The sequence below is a fragment of the Erithacus rubecula genome (assembly GCF_903797595.1).
Source record: "Erithacus rubecula genome assembly, chromosome: 8".
NCBI classification, from domain to species: Eukaryota; Metazoa; Chordata; class Aves; order Passeriformes; family Muscicapidae; genus Erithacus; species Erithacus rubecula.
Window position 1 is genome coordinate 14,992,271 of NC_136659.1, and position 19,126 is coordinate 15,011,396.

General features: G+C 41.2%; 2 protein-coding genes across 2 annotated transcripts in view; both read left to right on the forward strand.

Moving 5' to 3' along the window:
• The window catches only part of TTN (titin), a 238,044-nt gene that overhangs the window by 31,313 nt on the left and 187,605 nt on the right, over window positions 1-19,126 (forward strand). Inside the window, exons 37-43 of the mRNA XM_079310285.1 lie at window positions 41-182; window positions 272-437; window positions 641-872; window positions 1,451-1,735; window positions 1,823-1,948; window positions 4,008-4,196; window positions 8,478-8,534. Of these exons, the coding sequence (XP_079166411.1) occupies window positions 41-182; window positions 272-437; window positions 641-872; window positions 1,451-1,735; window positions 1,823-1,948; window positions 4,008-4,196; window positions 8,478-8,534 (1,197 nt within the window). The remainder of the gene's footprint in view (window positions 1-40; window positions 183-271; window positions 438-640; window positions 873-1,450; window positions 1,736-1,822; window positions 1,949-4,007; window positions 4,197-8,477; window positions 8,535-19,126) is intronic.
• On the forward strand, window positions 4,302-8,463 carry LOC306804130 (myopalladin-like). Its single transcript, XM_079310378.1, has 3 exons — window positions 4,302-5,255; window positions 5,863-6,441; window positions 7,527-8,463. Exons 1-3 carry the CDS (start codon window positions 5,090-5,092, stop codon window positions 8,156-8,158), a joined length of 1,377 nt encoding a protein of 458 aa, XP_079166504.1. The 5' UTR covers window positions 4,302-5,089; the 3' UTR covers window positions 8,159-8,463.

Genomic DNA, 19,126 nt, shown 5'->3' on the forward strand with positions numbered 1-19,126 from the left:
AATAACATCATGGCACTCATTCTACTTTTTTCTGCCCTAGCTCGTCACATTGAGTTTAGGAAGCACATTAAAGACATCAAAGTGGTGGAGAAGAAGAGGGCTATTTTTGAATGTGAAGTTTCAGAACCTGACATTCAGGTCCAGTGGATGAAGGATGGGCAGGAACTCCAGATTGGTGATAGGTAAATTATTGCTTCTACACCATATTAACTTTTGGTGTGTGTTTTCCTCAGGAAACATCTAGCTCACTTTCTTTTCTTGATGTGCTCAGGATGAAAATTCAGAGAGAGAAATATGTTCATCGTCTCATCATTGCTTCCACAAAGATGTCTGATGCTGGTCAGTACACTGTGGTAGCAGGTGGAAACACATCCAGTGCCAATTTGATCGTGGAAGGTCGTGACATTCGTATCAGAAGCTCCCATAAAGATATTCAGGTAAGGCCTTTACAGATGAATAAATATTTCATAGCTTTGTCACTCAAAGAATAATACAAGGGAAGAGCAACAATATCTAACCAGCAAGTGTCATAGCACACAAATCTGTAATCATAAGATCAGAACCTTCATCTAGGAAACTGAAATGTGAGACCAGAGGAAAAGCCAGTATCACTTCTGCTATTTATTCTACTTATTCAAAGGTCATTGAGAGACAAAGAGCTGAAATTGAATTTGAAGTCAATGAAGATGACGTTGAACCACAGTGGTACAAGGATGGTATTGAAATCAACTTCCAATATGAAGAAAGATACAAGTATGTGGTGGAAAGGAGAGTTCATCGAATGAGCATCTTTGAAACCACTTACTCCGACGCTGGGGAATATACTTTTGTTGCAGGACGGAATAGGAGCTCTGTTATTCTCTATGTGAATGGTATGTGGCCCAACAACCAATGATTTGACTGCTTTTATTACTCAGTAGTTTTCTGATTTTTATATGGCTTCTCTGGAATTCTAACTCTTGAAAGAAAAAAAAATTCAAAGAGATAATTTGGAACACTACCAAATTCCTTATGTACAGAGATGGTTTTTGCCCTACTGAGGCACCTGAGTAGTGGATGAAAATACCACAGCAGTTGTTTTCCCATGGTATTTACCTACACCACAAAATTTTTGCATCTAAATATAACCACTTTGTTCATGTGGAAAAATATGCCTTTTCCAGAGTGATCAACTGAACAATTCTTAGACACATTTTGCCAGAAAGACTTACAGCAGCAGAGCTAATTATGTTAAGGCACTTGCTGCTAAATTGTTCCTTTTGTATCAAGGAAAATGTCAGATTTTCACAGACACAAAAGATTAATAATAAGGAATAATAAGGGTTTTTTTGTTTGTATGTTTAGTTCTTGGCAAATAGTTTTCAATCACTGGTAATACCAATAATGAAATTTCTCTCTCTTTCCTTCTTTTTCCTGTCTTTCTTTGCCACCTTGCTTTACCAATTTTCAGCTCCAGAGCCACCCCAGATTGTTCGGGAGCTAGAGCCAACTACTGTGGAGTCTGGCAAACCTGCCCGCTTTTGTGCTATTGTATCAGGCAAACCCCAGCCCAAAATTTCCTGGTACAAAGATGATCAGCAGCTTTCTCCAGGTTTCAAGTGCAAATTTCTCCATGATGCACAAGAATATACTCTATTGCTGATTGAAACTTTCCCTGAAGATGAAGCAGTGTACACCTGTGAAGCAAAAAATGACTATGGAGTGGCTACAACTTCAGCTTCACTTTCAGTCGAAAGTGAGTTTCCCATGCCAATAAATTTCCTTCCTGAAACAAAATTTTCATTATTCATCTCTAAAACTAACGTTTTCTGTTTTTCTTTAGTCCCAGAAGTTGTCTCTCCCGAGCTAGAAATGCCAGTGTACCCACCTGCTGTCATAATTCCGCTACGTGACACGGTTACATCCGAGGGACACTCCGCGTGTTTTCAGTGCAGAGTCACTGGGACAGGTGGGTTTCATGAAATCCTCTACACCTTTCCATCTCTCTAAATTTCTCATCCTGAACTCAGATGAAAATTCAGCAATACATGTGCTCAGATCAGTCCTCCCACAGAAGTGCAGATATTTGATACACACATGTAGCCAAGAGTTACTGACAAGTTTCCCTTAAGCACATCAAAGGCTGCATCGAGCATGGAAGTCTTATTGCTATAAACATATTAAGCCTTTCTAAAAAGAAGATCTGCTTCTTATTATTTATCTTTGGAAACTTTTCAGGATTTTAAATAATAACTGATGCTGTCGAGTAAAATGTAGAGCTTCATGGGAGAAAATCAGTATTTTCAATACTGAAAATCGTGTCAAATTTCTGAAGACACACACTGCCATGGCCTTAACTACATTAACTGCCTGAAACTGTGACTCAATCTTTCTCCTAATATTTCTAACTATTATTCTGCAAACACTAAACTGTGCTTACTTTCTTTATCCTAGAATAAAGTGTTTTCTAATTGTCCTTTTAAGTGTAGATTTTGCATAAATAAGTTTTTTTATTTTATTTGGATACATGGAATGTCACTGTGCAATTAAAATATCTTTAACACACAGTCAAATAAAGCTACTTTTCTTTATGTAGCAAATGGCCTTGATAGTAATGGCTAGTAATAAAATATTCACATAGTAAACTGCAGAGTAAGATACAGTTCACAACTCAAAGAATTTAAAACTATTTTGAGATAAACAAAACTTCAAATTTAAAAATAATCCTCGATAAAAATTAACAGAAATTGGTTATAAGGATATACATGCAGCATAATATATATATAATTTGCATTACCATCCCTTGAATGAGAACTCTAGTTTTGGTTATTTGTTTTGTTTTGTTTTTTAAAAAGCTTTACAGTAAATCTGATTCTGTTTTAGAAGTGCTGCTGAAACTTGGAAAATATATGATGGAAATGCTGGCCAACCCTTTCTGCATTGCATGCTAGTGTAACTTTTTTTAATAGAACTGTATTTATGTGAATGTGGAAGCTGAATTTACAGCACAGAATATAAAGATCCTTTCATCTAGGTCACCCATTGTAGAATCATTTAGTTGAGAAAAGACCTCAAAGATCATCAGGTCCAAGTGTTAACCCAGAACTGCCAAGTCCAGAAATAAAACATGTCCTTAATTGCCATATCTAAATGGCTTTTAAATATCTCCAGCAACTGTGACTCTACCACTTCACTGGGCAGCCAGTTCCAATGCTTGACATTGACAGCCCTTGTAATGAAGACATTTTTCCTACTGAAAATTTCCTTTACTGAACTCACTATCCAAATGGATTTGCATACCTGTTGCTTGTGTTATGAAAACCTTCTATATTAGGTTAGGTAACACATGGCTGCAAGTACAGTTGTTTAATGGTACACATTGTGTCCCTGGCTATTGAAAACACTCTTCTGATAACAGTAATAGCACAGTAGTTGAGTAACAACATATGATTCATGATGTAGTGTAGTGACAGGTGGAGAGAAAAAGCTGAAGTCTGCTTCAATTCTCTCCTAAGTCTACAAGAATCTGCAACATTTTATATAGGAATATATAAAACTTTCTTGAGAGCTATGTCAAGTAATATTTGCAACAAAAAGAGGGAAGGTGCTGTGCTTAACAGAAGAATGTTCTGTTTCAATTTCTTAACATCACTAGCTCAAGTTAGATATTTTATAGCCTGTTTAATTATGCAACAGTCACAAAATCACTTTTTAAAAAGATACTTTCTCTGATTTCAGTAGTGCCAAAATATATTTAAATTTTTACACTAACAGAATTAAGGAAGAATGATTTTTTACTCAATAATATATCAGCACCAGAATCCATTTTCCCATGAAATATTTCCAGTGCACAAATCAAAAGGCAACAAGTAGGTCACTTTCCACTCATCATACTTTACTGGAATAATACAAGGCACATTTAAAGTTAGATGTTTAAGATTTTTGAAAGATATAAAAACAATGTTTGCTTGTTAGTATAATATCATAATTTACGCCTTTATTGTTTTTTCTTTCTTTTGCCTGAGCAGATCTGAAAGTGTCTTGGTACAGCAAAGAGAAGGAGATCAAGCCATCACGGTTTTTCAGAATGACTCAGTTTGAAGACACTTACCAGCTGGAGATTGCTGAAGCTTATCCAGAGGATGAAGGAATCTACACCTTTGTGGCGAGTAATTCCGTAGGCCAAGTGACCAGCACTGCTACTTTGAAGTTAGAAGGTACACTGTGCCATTAAAGAAGTTGTCTTGTTCAGGTCATGTTCCAATAATCATTTTAATACACACTGATACTTAGATGTGAGTTATTGTCTGTCGTGTTGTCTTTTAACTCCATTAATTGCTGCTATTTGCAATGTCCACAGCAAACATTTATGTCTCCAAAATATATAAACAGAAAAATGCATTTCAATATTTTTTCGTGTTCCATGTTCCCTTTTCATTTACTCCAGTCTTAGAATCTGTCATGCACCAAAGATGGTAAAAACCTTCTTTCTAATGGAAGTTTTTTGCTTACACATTCTTTGATTTGCCTTGTGAAGACAATCTAGTAGGAGGTTTTTGTATAAAATAAATTGCTTGGAAGGTTTTGAGAAACATCTCAAATAGAGGTAGGTAACAAGTTCAAGGGCAGCTGAAAAGAAATACTCTACATTCACATGAATTGATAAAACATTGATCAAAGTTTTAGAGCAGAAATACTGTTTAGAGAATTTGCTGTTCTATATTGTCTTTGATATTATTTAATGATAAATATTTTGTTTTCTTTTTGCAATAGATTTTATACATGATGAATGAAAATTATTCATGCTGTTAAGTTGCAAGTTAGAAAAAAAATCTTGAATGAGAGAGAATATTCATTGTAGCGTAGGGTAAGAAATTAAAAGTTGGCATGCTTCTTTTCAGGATTTAAAAAGGTTGAAGAAGTTACATCAGAGTTCCCTTGGCATGTTTCTTCATCTGTTTCACTTAAGGAGGAATCTGTTGGCCAAAAGCCCACCTTTATCCAGCCTATTTCAAGCTGCAGGGTATGCAGCGGGGAATCAGTCAGATTTCAAGCTAGAGTCTCTGGCAGGCCCAAACCAAAAATCCAGTGGTTTCATAATCAACAACTCATGTTGCCAAAAAAAGACTTAGTTTTCCACTTTGATGAGTCTACAGGCACAGCTATACTGATAATAGTAGATGCTTTCTTAGAGCATGCTGGCCAATACACTTGCAAGGCAAGAAATAGTGCTGGAGAAACAACTTGTACAGCTACACTTACAGTGACTGCAGAAGGTAAAGCCCCATTTTTACTTCAAAGGGATTCAATTTGTTGCATACCACACTTTTATGCTGTTACTAATTTTCTCCTTGTTTCACACCTTTTCTTTCCCACCTAACTTTAATAGTACCCTCAGTAACCCAGCCACTCTCATTTCTTGTCTTTAAGCTGTAACATTTGGGAATTTTCAAGTTTGTATCTCTGTATAGGTCAAAGAATAGAAGCACTTTAGTGAAGGCATTCAGGATTTTTAAACAAATGATTTAGTGATCCTAGAGTTGTGACTGAGGTATTTTGCACTATTCTGTAGGGGGGAAAAAAGATAAAAAAGAAAATACCTCCTTAAAAAATTTCATAAGTTTCCAATACTAAAATGGACCAGTTTAGTGAAAGAAGACACAAGCACTAAGTATCAACTGCATGACTAGCTTAGGCATCACTTGTCATTCATACATGTGAATGGGTAACTTCTGTGTCAACAGAGTAGTACGTCTGGCATGCTGTGTTTTCAAATGAAGATCATTCATTTTCATCCTCCATGCTGTTTGATTTTGTTCAGAATACGGCCCAGTAAAGTTCTTTAGATACTAATATTGTTGTTTTTGTTACTTGATTACACAGTGCAAGCCCTAGGTAGGCAAAGTTCTGGGGAAGATGTAAAAGAGTCTATCCGGTCACAGGCTATATCAGAACTTCATGTTTCTCCTCTCACAAAGAAGAACATTGAAACTTATCAAAAAGAATTTAAATCAGTGCAACAACCATCACAGGAATTGCATGTACAGGTTTTTGAAAGTGTATCAGAAAGTTTGACCATGAAGGCTACATCAATTGAAGAAATTAAAGCTGTGCACACATCAGTCCTTTCTCAAACTTCTCAGAGCACCAAAATCTCTATGATGACCTCTCAGGAAAACAAAGATGTCCCTCCAAAGATTCTCTTGCAACTCAGAGACCTAACTGTGAAATGTGGTGACACTGCTCAGTTCATATGTGCCTTAGAAAATGAATTCTATGAGTTTCTTTGGGCCCATGAAGGTGAAAAGATAGAATTGTCTGAAAATGTGAAGATATCGCAAAATGGAAATGTTCTTCTGCTCACAATCCTAAATGCTCAGCTGACAGATCAAGGACTGTACAGTTGCACTGTGTATAATGACTATGGAGGGACAACAACTTCTGCAATACTAACAGTCAAAGGTGGTTATCTGACTTTTAACATTATCACTTACTGTTTGCAGCTTCATTATAACTGCCTCATATTAGCAGTCATATAGCTCACTCATATTACCTTTATTATCAGTATTTAATTGAGAAAGCTCTAGTAATAATGCTCTGGGGTTTTTCCTCTACATTTACAGCTCTATTCATAAGTGACATGGCCCGTACTGGGAAGTTGGTACTGTAACTTTTTGCCACTTCCCATAAAATCAGATGTCCCAGCTTTTTATTCTTCATATCCTTCGTGATATGCAGTGAGATACAAAGCAAAACAGGCATATGGGAATTTTTATATTTTGTTAATTCCTGAAGCAGGAGTTTAAGGAAGAAAAGAATGTCAGATGCAATTCTGAATTAGATACCAGGTCATTTCAAACTCCAGCGTGTTTCCAACAAATCCGAGATTCCAATTCCAAAGTTAGCAGCATAAGTTTTTTTGAAAGGATTAATGGGTGCAAATATTGTATTACTGCAAAAATGGACCATCTTCTATCTTTCACTCTTCCTAATATATATTTACTTTTTTTCTTAAACTCATTCTACCTATTTCTGACATCCATGTATTAAAATGTTAGTAGTGTTACACTAGTGAAGACCCAAAAATGTATTATTACCACAGGTGATTAATTCAAAGAAATCAAGACCAGAAAACTAAGATGCATAATGAGAAAGGCATTGATCCTGTTTATTTGGCTCTTAATTATTGACATTTCTTTCTTCACTATAGAGCTGTCAAAAGCACTTTACATAATCTTCTGCTGTTGCTTTCCAAATTAAGGCTCTAAACTAGAAGCAAAAATGTGGGTTTTTTTAGTAATTGTGGATCAACACTTGGTCCCATGAAAGACCCACGGGCTTAACTGGTACCTAGAATTAGCCTAACAGGAATAGAGCTCTTAAATGTGCAATCACTCATGTTTAATAGCACTGTTTTAGCACTAATATCTGGCATATTCTATCAATACTAATTACTGGGTTTACCCCCCATAAGTAAAAGGGTTTTTTTTTTTTTATTCCTGCAAAACATCTGACCTAATCCTTTTCCTAACTTTATTCTTACCTAGCAAAAGAAGCACAAGCCAAAGCAGTAACAAAAATTACTCTTGAATCAGATACTAAAAGCTTTAAAGCAGCCAAAGATTGTCAGTTTAAAGCATCTGAAGTTAAGCAAGAATCTTCAAAGAAAACCTCAAGCTTGTTTATATCTACATCCCAAAGACCACATGAAACTGAGAAGCAAAGAAACAGAGTGTACTATCCCGATGTTGTGCCATGTGAAGACATCACAGAAACTGACGCCAAAGCTCCAGAGTTTCTTGAAACTCTGCCTTCAGAAACCAGTGTAAAAGAAGGAGATGATGTGTTTCTCTTTTGCATAATGAAAGGTGTGCCTACACCTTGCGTAGTCTGGCTGTGCAATCAGCTCATAGTTGAGGAGTCTGCACTGTGTTCCATAAAACACGATGGGCCACTGTGCAGTTTAAGATTGTTGAAAGTTGGTCAGGACCACGAGGGTATATACAAGTGCAGAATAGTTAACCCTGCAGGACAAGCCGAGTGCAGCACCCATCTGAAAGTGACAGGTTGGCAACTGCATGTTCCTTCCAAGTATCAATTCATCATGCATAGCATCGTAATTGCATTCCACTATATTCATTCCCTAGGAGATGATAAAGAACAAGAAGCATCTCATTAGTCTGTGGATTGTTGAATGTTTTCTTCAGGGATTTACAGCATGATAAAGGCATGTTGTTTTAGAAACTTCCCCCATCCTGCAAAAAGAAAGCAAATCTTGTAGAAAAAATGTACATTATAAGCAAGTATGAAAATATTTGATTATTCTATTCTCAGAATTTATCAGGTGTTTGAATTGTTTGGCATGCATTTATGTGTGTGTATGTACATGTGGATTTATGTCAACTTGCAAAACAGATTGGACATTTTTACTACATAAACTGTTGATTGGCACATTTAACAACGATAGCTCAAAAATCTTTGTCTTTTTTTTATTCTAGCTCCTGAAAAAATTGTACATGAGAAGCTAGAGGAAGAAGTTGAAATGGAAGTAAAAGGTACAATCACCAATGAGAATAATTAGTACCAGTAATTAGTAATGTTGTGAAAAGGTTTTTATCAGCTTCCATGAAGTGTCTGATGGGGAAAGACACACTTTAAAGCATATTGGAACATGTTGCATGTTTGTTTTGATATGCAAAGGGTTACCTGCATTATAAGGTTATTTAAGTTTTAAAATATGTTTAAAACTTCAAATCTATAATTGTGCAGCCATATTTTTAACTTTTACTTCATGCTTTGCAGCTGTTCACAGAGCTCTTATATGTTCAATTTCCTTTTGAATGCATGGAATAGTTTACTTCAGAAGGAAGTTATACAAATCTTAATTGTATTACTTTTAAACAAGTTAGCAGCCTAACATCAATCGGTTCAATGGACACTATTGGATGAATAGATGAAATATACTAGAGAGCATTTGTTGTTCAGGTTATGTGAAAGCTACACATTCCCATTGATTCCTTGCACCTTTTTTACATACATTAATTCATCATTATACATCTCTTACCTTGGCTTGCAGATAGCATACGTGGTTCATGTTGCTTGCTTTTCCCCCCGTGCATAACACTGTGAAGTTAGTGGCTGTATTAGTTCGAATAAACGCCTTCTCATTTCATGTTACTTACTTTTTTAAAAAAAATATATTTCAAACTACTTTTTTCAATTGTTTGAACATATCTACAAACAGAGGGGTCAGAAAGGGCGTTTATTCTACTGTCTGCAAGTCAGGTAAGATTTTCTTCTTTGCCACCCAAAGACACACAGCTTTTCCAGGCAACAAAAACATACACGCAGAAGAACATGTTATTTTGAAATTCTTTTTTTGCTTGTTCAAGAAGAAATTTCCACAGTCTGAAGAAAGAACAGACAACGAACGATTTTCGTGTCAATCTTTAAAACAGAGCAAGGCGTTGCGTTTATTCGAACAAATATGGTGAGTGAATTACTTTTTTTTCCTGGGTGTGTGATGAAATCTGTTGCATGCCCATTTTTTATTTCAATACATTGCTACCTTTTTACAACCAGGCGTAGGCAGAGCGAGACATGCGGTGACCCGGTCTCTTTCTCTTGCAGGGCAGCGCGGCGCGGCGGCGGCGCTGGCTCGCCCCCAGAACCGCAAACCCGTCTTCACGCAGGGACTGAAGTGTAGGTCTGTGCTGGAGGGGGACCCCGCGCTGTTCCGCTGCAAGCTGGTGGCGTGCCCGGCCCCGCACATGGCCTGGTTCCACAACAACCGGCCGGTGCAGCAGGACTGCCGCAAGGTGATCCGCACCGAGAGCACGGAGCACTCGCACTGCGCCAGCCTGGAGCTGCGCGACGCGCGGGAGCACGACGCCGGCAGCTACCGCGTGTTCGCCATCAACAGCGAGGGCTCGGCCGAGTCCGCGGCCTCGCTGCTGGTGGCCCGGCGGGGGCAGCGGCGGGGCTGGGAGTGCCTGCTGCAGCAGCGGCGGGAGGACCGCCTGCGGGTGGTGCTCCGCTGCACCGGCTCGCCCTTCGACAAGAGCCAGGAGGCCGAGCCCGGGCAGCCCTCGGCAGCCCGGGGCATGGTGCGCACCATCCGCTTCCAGAGCCTGCCGCTGGCGGGGGCCGCGCCGCCCGGGCTGGAGCGCAGGGAGCGCGGGGTGGTTAATGCCGAGGAGCTGCTGGACGAGGAGATCCGCTGGAAGCTGCAGAAGCTGCGCGAAGCAAAGAGGGCATTGCTGAAAAAGAAGCAGGAATCCCTCGTGTCCGCGCCCCAGGAGGGCCCGCCTGCCAAGCCCGGCCCGCTTAGGGTGGCTTCCAGAATGGTTGGCTCGAAGCCCCTGACAGTGCAGGTAGTGAAGCAATACTCCAGGCCCAAGGTCCCGGGGGAGAGGTGGCAGGTGCAAGGTGGGCTCCTGGAGCCCTGCCCACCCCTCTTTGTACAGCAGATCAAGCCCCAGGAAATTGTTGAGGGACAAAGATGCGCTTTCTCCTGCCTGTTCCATGGGCGGCCGCAGCCCACCGTCACCTGGTACAACAACGACAAGCCCGTGGGGCGCATCCAGGGCACTGCTGTTCACACCACTGGCTGCTGCTCCACGCTGACCTTCCCATCTGTGCTCCCACAGCACGGGGGCACTGTCACCTGTGTGATCTTCAACCCCCTGGGCACAGTCAGCACCTCAGCTGGGCTCCACGTGAGGCAGCGAATGCCAGCCCATAAGTATGCAAGGAAGGAAAAGGAGGAGATGAAAGTGGAGGAGAAGAAAGAAGAGGAGAAGGTGAAGGATGAAGAAAGGGAGAAAGAGAAGAAGGAAGAGGAGAAAGAAGAAGTTGGCGTGGCCTTTACAGCAGAGAAAGAACTGCCAAGTGCAGTTCCAGGCTCAGACTTGCTGTCGTTGCCTGTGGAAATCAAAATCACTGCTCCCACTCCAACGCCAGAGCAAGACACAGAGATGAGGGAGACCCCACGACTCTTTCCAGAGCGGGCTGCTTCCACCATAAAGCACAAATTCAAGTTTTCGTTTGATATGGGAAATGAACCACCCCAAATAGTGACAGAAGCCCCAGCACATATCCATTGCCATGAAGGAGAGAAAGTGATTTTGGAGTGTGCTGTGTCTGGACAGCCCCCACCGGCTGTGAGCTGGTCCTTGAATGGCCAGAGCCTCTCTGCCAGTGAGAGACTGAGGTTTGAAGAAGGCAAGAATGGCACATACCGCTTACACATTGGAGAAGTCTCTGTCAGGGATGCTGGGCGATACTGTTGCGTGGCCACAAACGTGGCTGGAACAGCTCAGACTGCCTCTGAGCTGACAGTGCAGCCCAGGGCACCCAAACTGTACAGCAAGGGTGGGGGCACTGAGGAACTGCCTGCCACAGACCATGTTCTGCACCTCCAAGGCCTCAGCATACTTGGGAAGGATGAAGAGAAACAAATTGCATGCCCCAAGGAGGAGGAAGCCCACCTACCCTGGTCCCTGAGGTTGTCTCAACCTCCTGGAGAGCAGTTAGAAGATTGTGAGGAAGCACCTCACGTTAGGGAAAGTGGGGTGGAGGAAACAATGGTGCTGGATATCACAGATGTTTATACAAGGCAGGAAATGGGCAGTGCAGAAGAAAGGGTAAATTATACAGATGGTATTTCTGAGATGAGGCAGCACAGGGAAAAAATTGTTTCTGAGGAACACAGATTTGGAATTGATACCACTGAATTACACACTACCATATCCAGGGAAGGATGTGAACTGGTGGCCAAGGACTCAGGTCACTTTTCTGAGGAGCTGGAGCCTGAAGGAGGCAAGGTGCTATCACATACAGATGCTCTGTCCTGGGACATCTTGAAGTCACCATTTATGGAAGTGCAAGGGCAAACACACGCCCCTGAGCAGTCTGATCTGGCAGGGGAGTGTAAGGATTTGTCATTTATGGAAGTGCAAGGGCAAACACATGCCCCTGAGCAGTCTGCTCTGGCAGGGGAGTGTAAGGATTTGTCATTTATGGAAGTGCAAGGGCAAACACATGCTCCTGAGCAGCCTGCTCTGGCTGGAGAGTGTAAGGATTCATCATTTATGGAAGTGCAAGGGCTAATACATACTCCTGAGAAATCTGCTCTGGCAAGAGAAGGTAAAGATTTGTCATTTATGGAAGTGCAAGAACAAACACATACCTTTGAGCAGTCTGCTTTGGCAAGAGAAGGTAAGGATTTATCATTTATGGAAGTGCAAGAACAAACATATGCCTTTGAGCAGTCTGCTCTGATAGGGGAGTATAAGGATTCATCATTTATGGAAGTGCAAGGGCAAGCACATGCCCCTGAGCAGTCTGCTTTGGCAAGGGAATGTAAGGTTTCACAATTTTTCATCCCTATATCACCTGTGGTGCAAGACGAAAGTGATGTCTGCACAGAGTGTGATGTCCCTGCCTGGGAGACAGTGACTCCTGATGTGCCTCTTGTGGAAGAGCCAAGTGTGCCCCACCAGGAGGATCACATTGCAAGTACCCCCACAAAGGAGGAGGTTGGCTTTTATGAAGTCTATGCAGGAGACCAGCAGGAGGAACAGGACAAGGATCAAGAGAGATCAGTTGATACTGAACAGAACATTAAAGCTGATGATAATCTCTGTAAAGAAGAAGTAATTGATGAAGGTGATGTCACACACTGGGAAATACAAAGTGATAGACAAATGCTGCAAGAAATGGAGTCTGATGCATGTAGCCCTTCATCAGATCTAATCCCCACTCCTCCTGGCATAGAAAACTCAGGTCAGGTTTTTACTGAGGAAGCTGAAGTTCAACTAGAAGAAGTACTTATCAGAGAGCAGCTCTTGCCGTCTGAGCCTGACACCGAGATCACATTTGATCTGAGGAAGTTTGCAGAGTCTTTCTCAGCTGCAGAGACTGTGTACACAGAACAGGCACAAACCCCCACAGCACTGGAAAGTGGGGAGGTCATCACTGGCAGCATCTCCCCTGTGCACCAACGTGATGTACTGGAGGAAGAGATGTCTCTGAGTGAGGAGCTGCGTCAGAGCTACAGGATGCAGCAGGAGGAGGTTGATGCTCAGGAAGAGGAACAGCCAAGAGAAATCACCACAGCTGATTTGCAAACTCCTAATGGGGACCTTGGCAGTGTCAGGATATCTGCTGAAGAGGGACATTCTGCTGAAGAACTTCAGGAGTCAAAGATGAGAGTCTGTGGGGAGGACTCACTTCAGGAGAAAATTAATGAAGTTGTAGTGGAGCCCACACCAGGTTTCCAAAGAGGAGTTCAGGAAACACATGTGTGGGAGAGTGGGGAACGGCTGGAGACGACAGACTCCCAGAGTGACAGCTTCATTATGGACTTGAAAAAAGCTGCACATGAAAAGAAACCCCAGGCTGGGCATCAGGCTGAGGAAGATGATGGTTCTGGAACAGAAAAGGTCTTTGAGCCAGGAATAAGCAGCTTGACCTGTGAGATGGAAAGCACAGATTCCCCCAAGGAGATGTTCAGAGACATCCAACAGGAACCAAACACAGCCAAGGGCTTCTCTTTTGGGAAATTCATACTTGGGTTAGTAATGGATCGTCCTGTGGCACAGGAGGAGCAAAGGAAGGAGTCTTGGGACAAGAAGAGGACTCTCACTGAGGAAGCCTCTGAGAATAGCCTGGATGGAGAAGAAATGTGGGAGGATACTTCTGCAGGTCCAGAGCCCAGTGCTGTTCAAATCTCAGAGCTGGAGCCTGATTCGTCCCTGGCCAATTATTTAAGATCCACTGGGAGATATGAAACTCCAACTCTCAGAGGCACAGTCCAAAAGGAGCAGCAAGAAACTATAACTTCACTGGAGGTGGAGGAGGTTACCTTCAGCATGGTTTACGATTATTACAACAACCATCAGGAACTTGCCCGGCCCTTCTCTCCTGAGTCAGAAATGTCTATAGAGCTGGAGAGTGGGAGCAGAGAGGAGTCACCTGATTCAGACCGCTTCTACACACCTCCCTCTTCCGTGGAAATCTTTGAAACTGCTTCATCAGCGTCCTACCACACTCCGCTCAGCACTCCTGAGCGCTACTCCACACCATCCGAGGGCTCAGGGTACAGCACGCCACCCGAGCGCTACTCCACACCATCCGAGGGCTCAGTGTACAGCATGGCCCCCGAGCACTACTCCACACCATCCGAGAGTTCAACATGCAACACACCCTCAGAGTGGTATTTCACACCTTTTGAGGGACCCTACTCTGCTTCAGGGGACAGCACGCCGCCAGAACGCTACAGGACACCCACTGGGGAGTATGTGGATGCCCTGACCACGCTCCCCCTCAGTGAGAGGAGGCATCAGCCTCCAGAGCAGCCCCAGGCAAACGGGTTTATGACCCCCTGTGAAGCCCTGGAGCCGTCAGGCAGGGACGTGCCCCCAGCATTCCTCAAGGCATTGAGCAGCAGGAGGTTGTATGAGGGCAGCACACTGTTGTTTGTGGTTGAGGTGGTGGGTGTGCCCAAGCCAGGAGTGAAGTGGTATCATAATAAGTCTCTGCTGGAGCTGAATGAGAGAGTGCAAGCAGAGAAGGATGGAGACAAATATATTCTGGAAATCACTAATGTCCAGAAAGCTGATGAAGGACAGTATCTGTGCCATGCAGTGAACATTGTTGGAGAAGCTAAAAGTGTTGCAGAGGTGGAAATTTTGCCTGAAGATGGACGGTCACTGGCACTGCCACCCCCTGTCACCCACCAGCACGTTATACACTTTGACATGGAGCAAAACACATCTTCGAGGTCCCCTTCACCACAGGAAATCCTCCTGGAAGTGGAGCTGGATGAAAATGAAGTGAAAGAGTTTGAGAAGCAGGTCAAAATCATAACCAGTCCTGAGTTTAGCCCAGACAGGAAGAGCATGGTGGTTTCCCTAGATGTACTTCCACTTGCCTTGCTAGAACAAGCTGCGGGCTTGGCAGCAGGGGAGAATGAGGATATAAAAATCGATTTCCAAGTGACTGAAATGCCTCCACGCTTCGCTGTGCCCATTACAGATATCAGGGCGACAGAAGGCTCAGATGCAGTTTTTGAGTGTGTTGTAACGGGTACTCCTGTCCCAGTAGTTCAGTGGTTCAGAGGTGGCATGTGTGTGACACCTGGCATAGGGAAGTATGTTGTGAGTCAGAAGGAGGGACTTCACAGTCTGAAGATCCAAACTGTAGGTCCTTCTGATAGTGGCTTGTATCACTGTCAGGCAATGAATAGGCTGGGAGAAGCAACGTGCAAAGGCTCCCTTGTGGTCGTGGCTCAGCAGGAAGCAAACGCAGTGAGCAGTGAGACAGTCACAGGCTGTGAACCACACAGGTCCCAGAAGCGTGACTTGCTTTTGAGTAAGACTGTGAGCCCAGGTGACCAGTCGGAAATAGAGCTGGAATTTGAGTTTGAGCCGCACAGAGATGACTCAGAAAAAGCAATCCAAGTGCTCGCAGTGACTCAACAAGAGCAGGAGGTGGAAGGGGAGAAGTGTGTCAACATTAGTTTTGATGTGTTTGCGGAGCCATCCGAAGAGGAACGGGTTGAGTTTAGGGCAGAGGATTCGGAGAGCTGCAGCTTTGATTTCCAGGTGACAGAAGCTCCTCCCAGGTTTGTGAGGCTCATTTCTGACTACAGTACGTTTGTGGGTGCCTCAGTGTGCTTCCAGTGTCTTGTGACTGGCTCCCCCCATCCAAGTGTCCGCTGGTACAAGGATGGGGTGCTGTTGGAAGGGGATAGGTACTGTGCACAGGAAGAGCAGAATGGCTTGCAGAGTCTTACCATTGAAAACCTGATACAAAGTGACAGTGGGCAGTATAAATGTGTAGCTACGAACAGGGCAGGAACTGCTGAGACTTGTGCTGTGTTAACATTATACTAAATTTCCATAATTTATTTCAGAGTCTGTCTTGAAATACTAAGTGTTTTTATGATGTTGTTCACTGCAGGTAAAAATGCAGCACTCATTTTAGGGGCATTGTTTTCCTCTCTTTAAGGGTGAAAACCACTCTCTGGGCATATTTGTGTTTCACTTAGATTTGCATTCTTTGGGGAATTTAAGTGAAATTTGATCCATGCATAGATTTTGTGCACACTTTCTGCACTGAGGGATATTTCAGACTCCTTCTACGCTCCTTGCTCATTCTTGTAAGGATGTTTTAATTGACAGTCATCTGCATAGGACTATTTTATTTTTTTCTGTATAATGTACATATACCTGTGTGTTTGTAACAGTGCAATCACTATTGTTTTATGTGGGCTAGAAATCCCTGAAAATGTAGACACCACCTTTTTCTTGTAACCTAGAGGTATGGAGACCTAACTTATGCTTGCTGTTTAGTTTGGGTATAGTTCTGTTAAAAAACTCCTTAAATTGGGATTCTCCCTTCTCACAATGTTGTGTCAGAACATGATTCAAATCCTGTTTATGGTTTCTATCACTGCAAAATTCTTTCATCTATGGGCCTCTTTCTACTGGCTCATGGAATTAAATGCCTTTTAAAGTCAATGGTATTATGCTTCAGCAAAGAACAGGGCAATGGGAAGAAAAAATGAAAACTTTGCATTAGTAGAAACTGGACAGGATTTTCTTCTCTATTACCAAGTAATAAACATGAAAGCATATTTTGTACTGTATTTTTAGGAGTTACAGGGAAAGTGGAAAGGGAGCAGAATAATACCAAATTAATTATGTTACTGTAAATGCATTGAAATAATTTTGATTGTCCCTGTATTCCAGTGCCATTCATTCAATATGCATAATAGTAAAAAAGTAAGGTATTTTTATGCAGTATTCTTGTTTCACATTAGAACTACATCTCTATATATTCCTTTTTTCTTTCTCTCTTTTTCTATTATTAAGAACAGTTGATTGTGCTATGTATCAGGATGACCAGAAATAAGGGGAATATATTCAGTTGTTATGTGTGGCATTTTCTCAGCACAGGAGATTTTTACATTAATGTTCTCAATGTGAATGTATATTTTTATATTTAAACTAATAGTAACATTTAAGAGGTATCAGAGTAGTGACTTAATTAAATGAAAATTAAATCTAGCTTATATAAACAATGATAAATTGATTAAGAAAACCTGTTCAATGGAGGAAAGTTATTAATGTTTCTCAGAAACTAAATGACTCCCTAATGCATAAAGCAGCTTTCCAGTCACCAGTATGTCAAGGTAAGATCTTGAGTTCAAGATCCCTAATTGAAAATTAGTTTTACTTTGTTTACCTGTTAATGAGATTCTTCCAGTTATTTACAAATTCTGTCAGTTGCCTTGCAAACAGCTTTAAGCAGAGTGATTTTAAGAATAAAACTGTTCCTATAGTATGTTTGGTTATGTTCATACAATTTCTTATTTCTGAGTTTGGTGTGTCCTCACAGTGAGACCACCATGTCTGAAAAAATCTGTTATCTTCTAAGACTACCCCATCACTCACCTGGGACAGTAATTTTTGTTCAAAAGATTTCCTGTTCCCAATCATGTTGCCTGATATAAAGTCAGGAGTAGACCCTGTACCCAGGCAAAATGACTGAAGTGTTTAGGCTAATGCAAATGTGTCACTTGAGTGTCTTCAGTCATAACCTCTTGATAAAATATTTAAGATTTGTGTGTTAAAAGGCAGAGGTAATTGTGCTTTCTGACAGGTAGTGGTGGTAGGAAAGAGAAGCATGACTGTCTGACCCCATGTTGTGCTGGGAAAGAATTCCTCCATGTTGTGCCCTTAATCCATTCCTTGTGTAGCTGTGTAGCACTGACTGATTCTTTAGACAGCAGAGGTCCTTAGGGAGGTTGGCATGAATTGTTTGATGTTCTATGTCACCTGTGACATGAGGGATCTTTTAGTTCCAAAGTCAGAGAGATGAGGGGCCCTTTGATTAGGTCCTGTGCAGTTGTGAAGTGTGTTTATTTTGCATGTAAATCTGAATATTTTTAGCAGAAAGAGTCCTGTAACTCAGTTTTGGAGCCATAAGCCACACAGGTCCAAGTTCATATTCACATCTGAAATATGTGGCCAAGCATCTTTATCTCTACCCATGTAGTGGTGTTTGTGGTTTATGTAAATTTATAAGTTTTGGTTAAAGTTTTGTACATTAGCCAGGAGCACCTGATTCAACTAAGCTACAATTATTAAGTCTGGAGTAATCCTAGGTTTGAATTAACTTAGTCTGGAACAACTGATATAGCTCGACTATCTCTTTTCAGAATTTTGTGTTTTCATAGGAATCAAAAAGCTCACAATTTTATTTTCAGGTTTAATATTGTCTCCATTTCTACAAAACAAGTATCTTAAAAAAATAATTAAATATGTCTGTTTGTCATCAATGTGTATTGAATGTTAACATGTATGGTTAATTTGTGAAATAAATACAAAATTATTTAAGTCCATCGCTTCTGGTACTTTATTAATTTTGCAAACATATCTAAAATATCAAAAAGTATCTATGTAGTTCTTCTCTCATAAATATCCAGGAACACACAGAGTGCATTAATTTTTGCCGCACTCCTGTGTATAAAGAATTCTCCCATGTTAACATGGGTTTCACTCTGCAATTTTTTTTTTTTTTTTAATTTTATTGGCCCAATTCTGCCACCCATTCTCAAATTGTTACTGTTTTAACAAGGTTGGTAAGTAATGCTGAAAGACTGCTGTAATCTTTTTTTCTGCATAAGCATTTCCTCTCTGCAGTTAATCATTGCATGCACTGTGCTATGTCATTTGTATTATGGCATTTGTGGCAAGACTAATAATTGCTAAAACCAACAAAAAAGAATTGGGTAACAGAATCTGTTCTTTTTTATATTTGTTGTTGAAGTGAAGCAAAAATTCTTATCTCTCAGTAAGTTTTAAAATTGAAGACACTGTAATTGAGAAGCTTATCAAGGTTCACCATTACAGTGTCTAGAGACATTAATCCACTCACACTTTTATTCTTTTTTTAAAACTTTTATATCTTTCCAGCATCAAATACTCTGGGTCTTGACAGAGCAAACTTGACTCAGTGAGGACAACTGTATTTGACTTCCAAAGGTTTTTCTTGCATCATGCTTTTCATTAATTGTTCCATTCCTGTAAATTCCATATTTCACTGATTTTTCTATTGTCAAACATCTGCAGAGATG

Excerpts from the sequence above, each read along its gene's own strand:
- LOC306804130 (XM_079310378.1), top strand. The coding sequence starts at position 5,090 with ATGTTGCCAAAAAAAGACTTAGTTTTCCACTTTGATGAGTCTACAGGC. Across the intron at positions 5,256-5,862 it reads ACTTACAGTGACTGCAGAAG|TGCAAGCCCTAGGTAGGCAA; the intron begins GTAAAGCCCCAT and ends TTGATTACACAG. Across the intron at positions 6,442-7,526 it reads TGCAATACTAACAGTCAAAG|CAAAAGAAGCACAAGCCAAA; the intron begins GTGGTTATCTGA and ends ATTCTTACCTAG.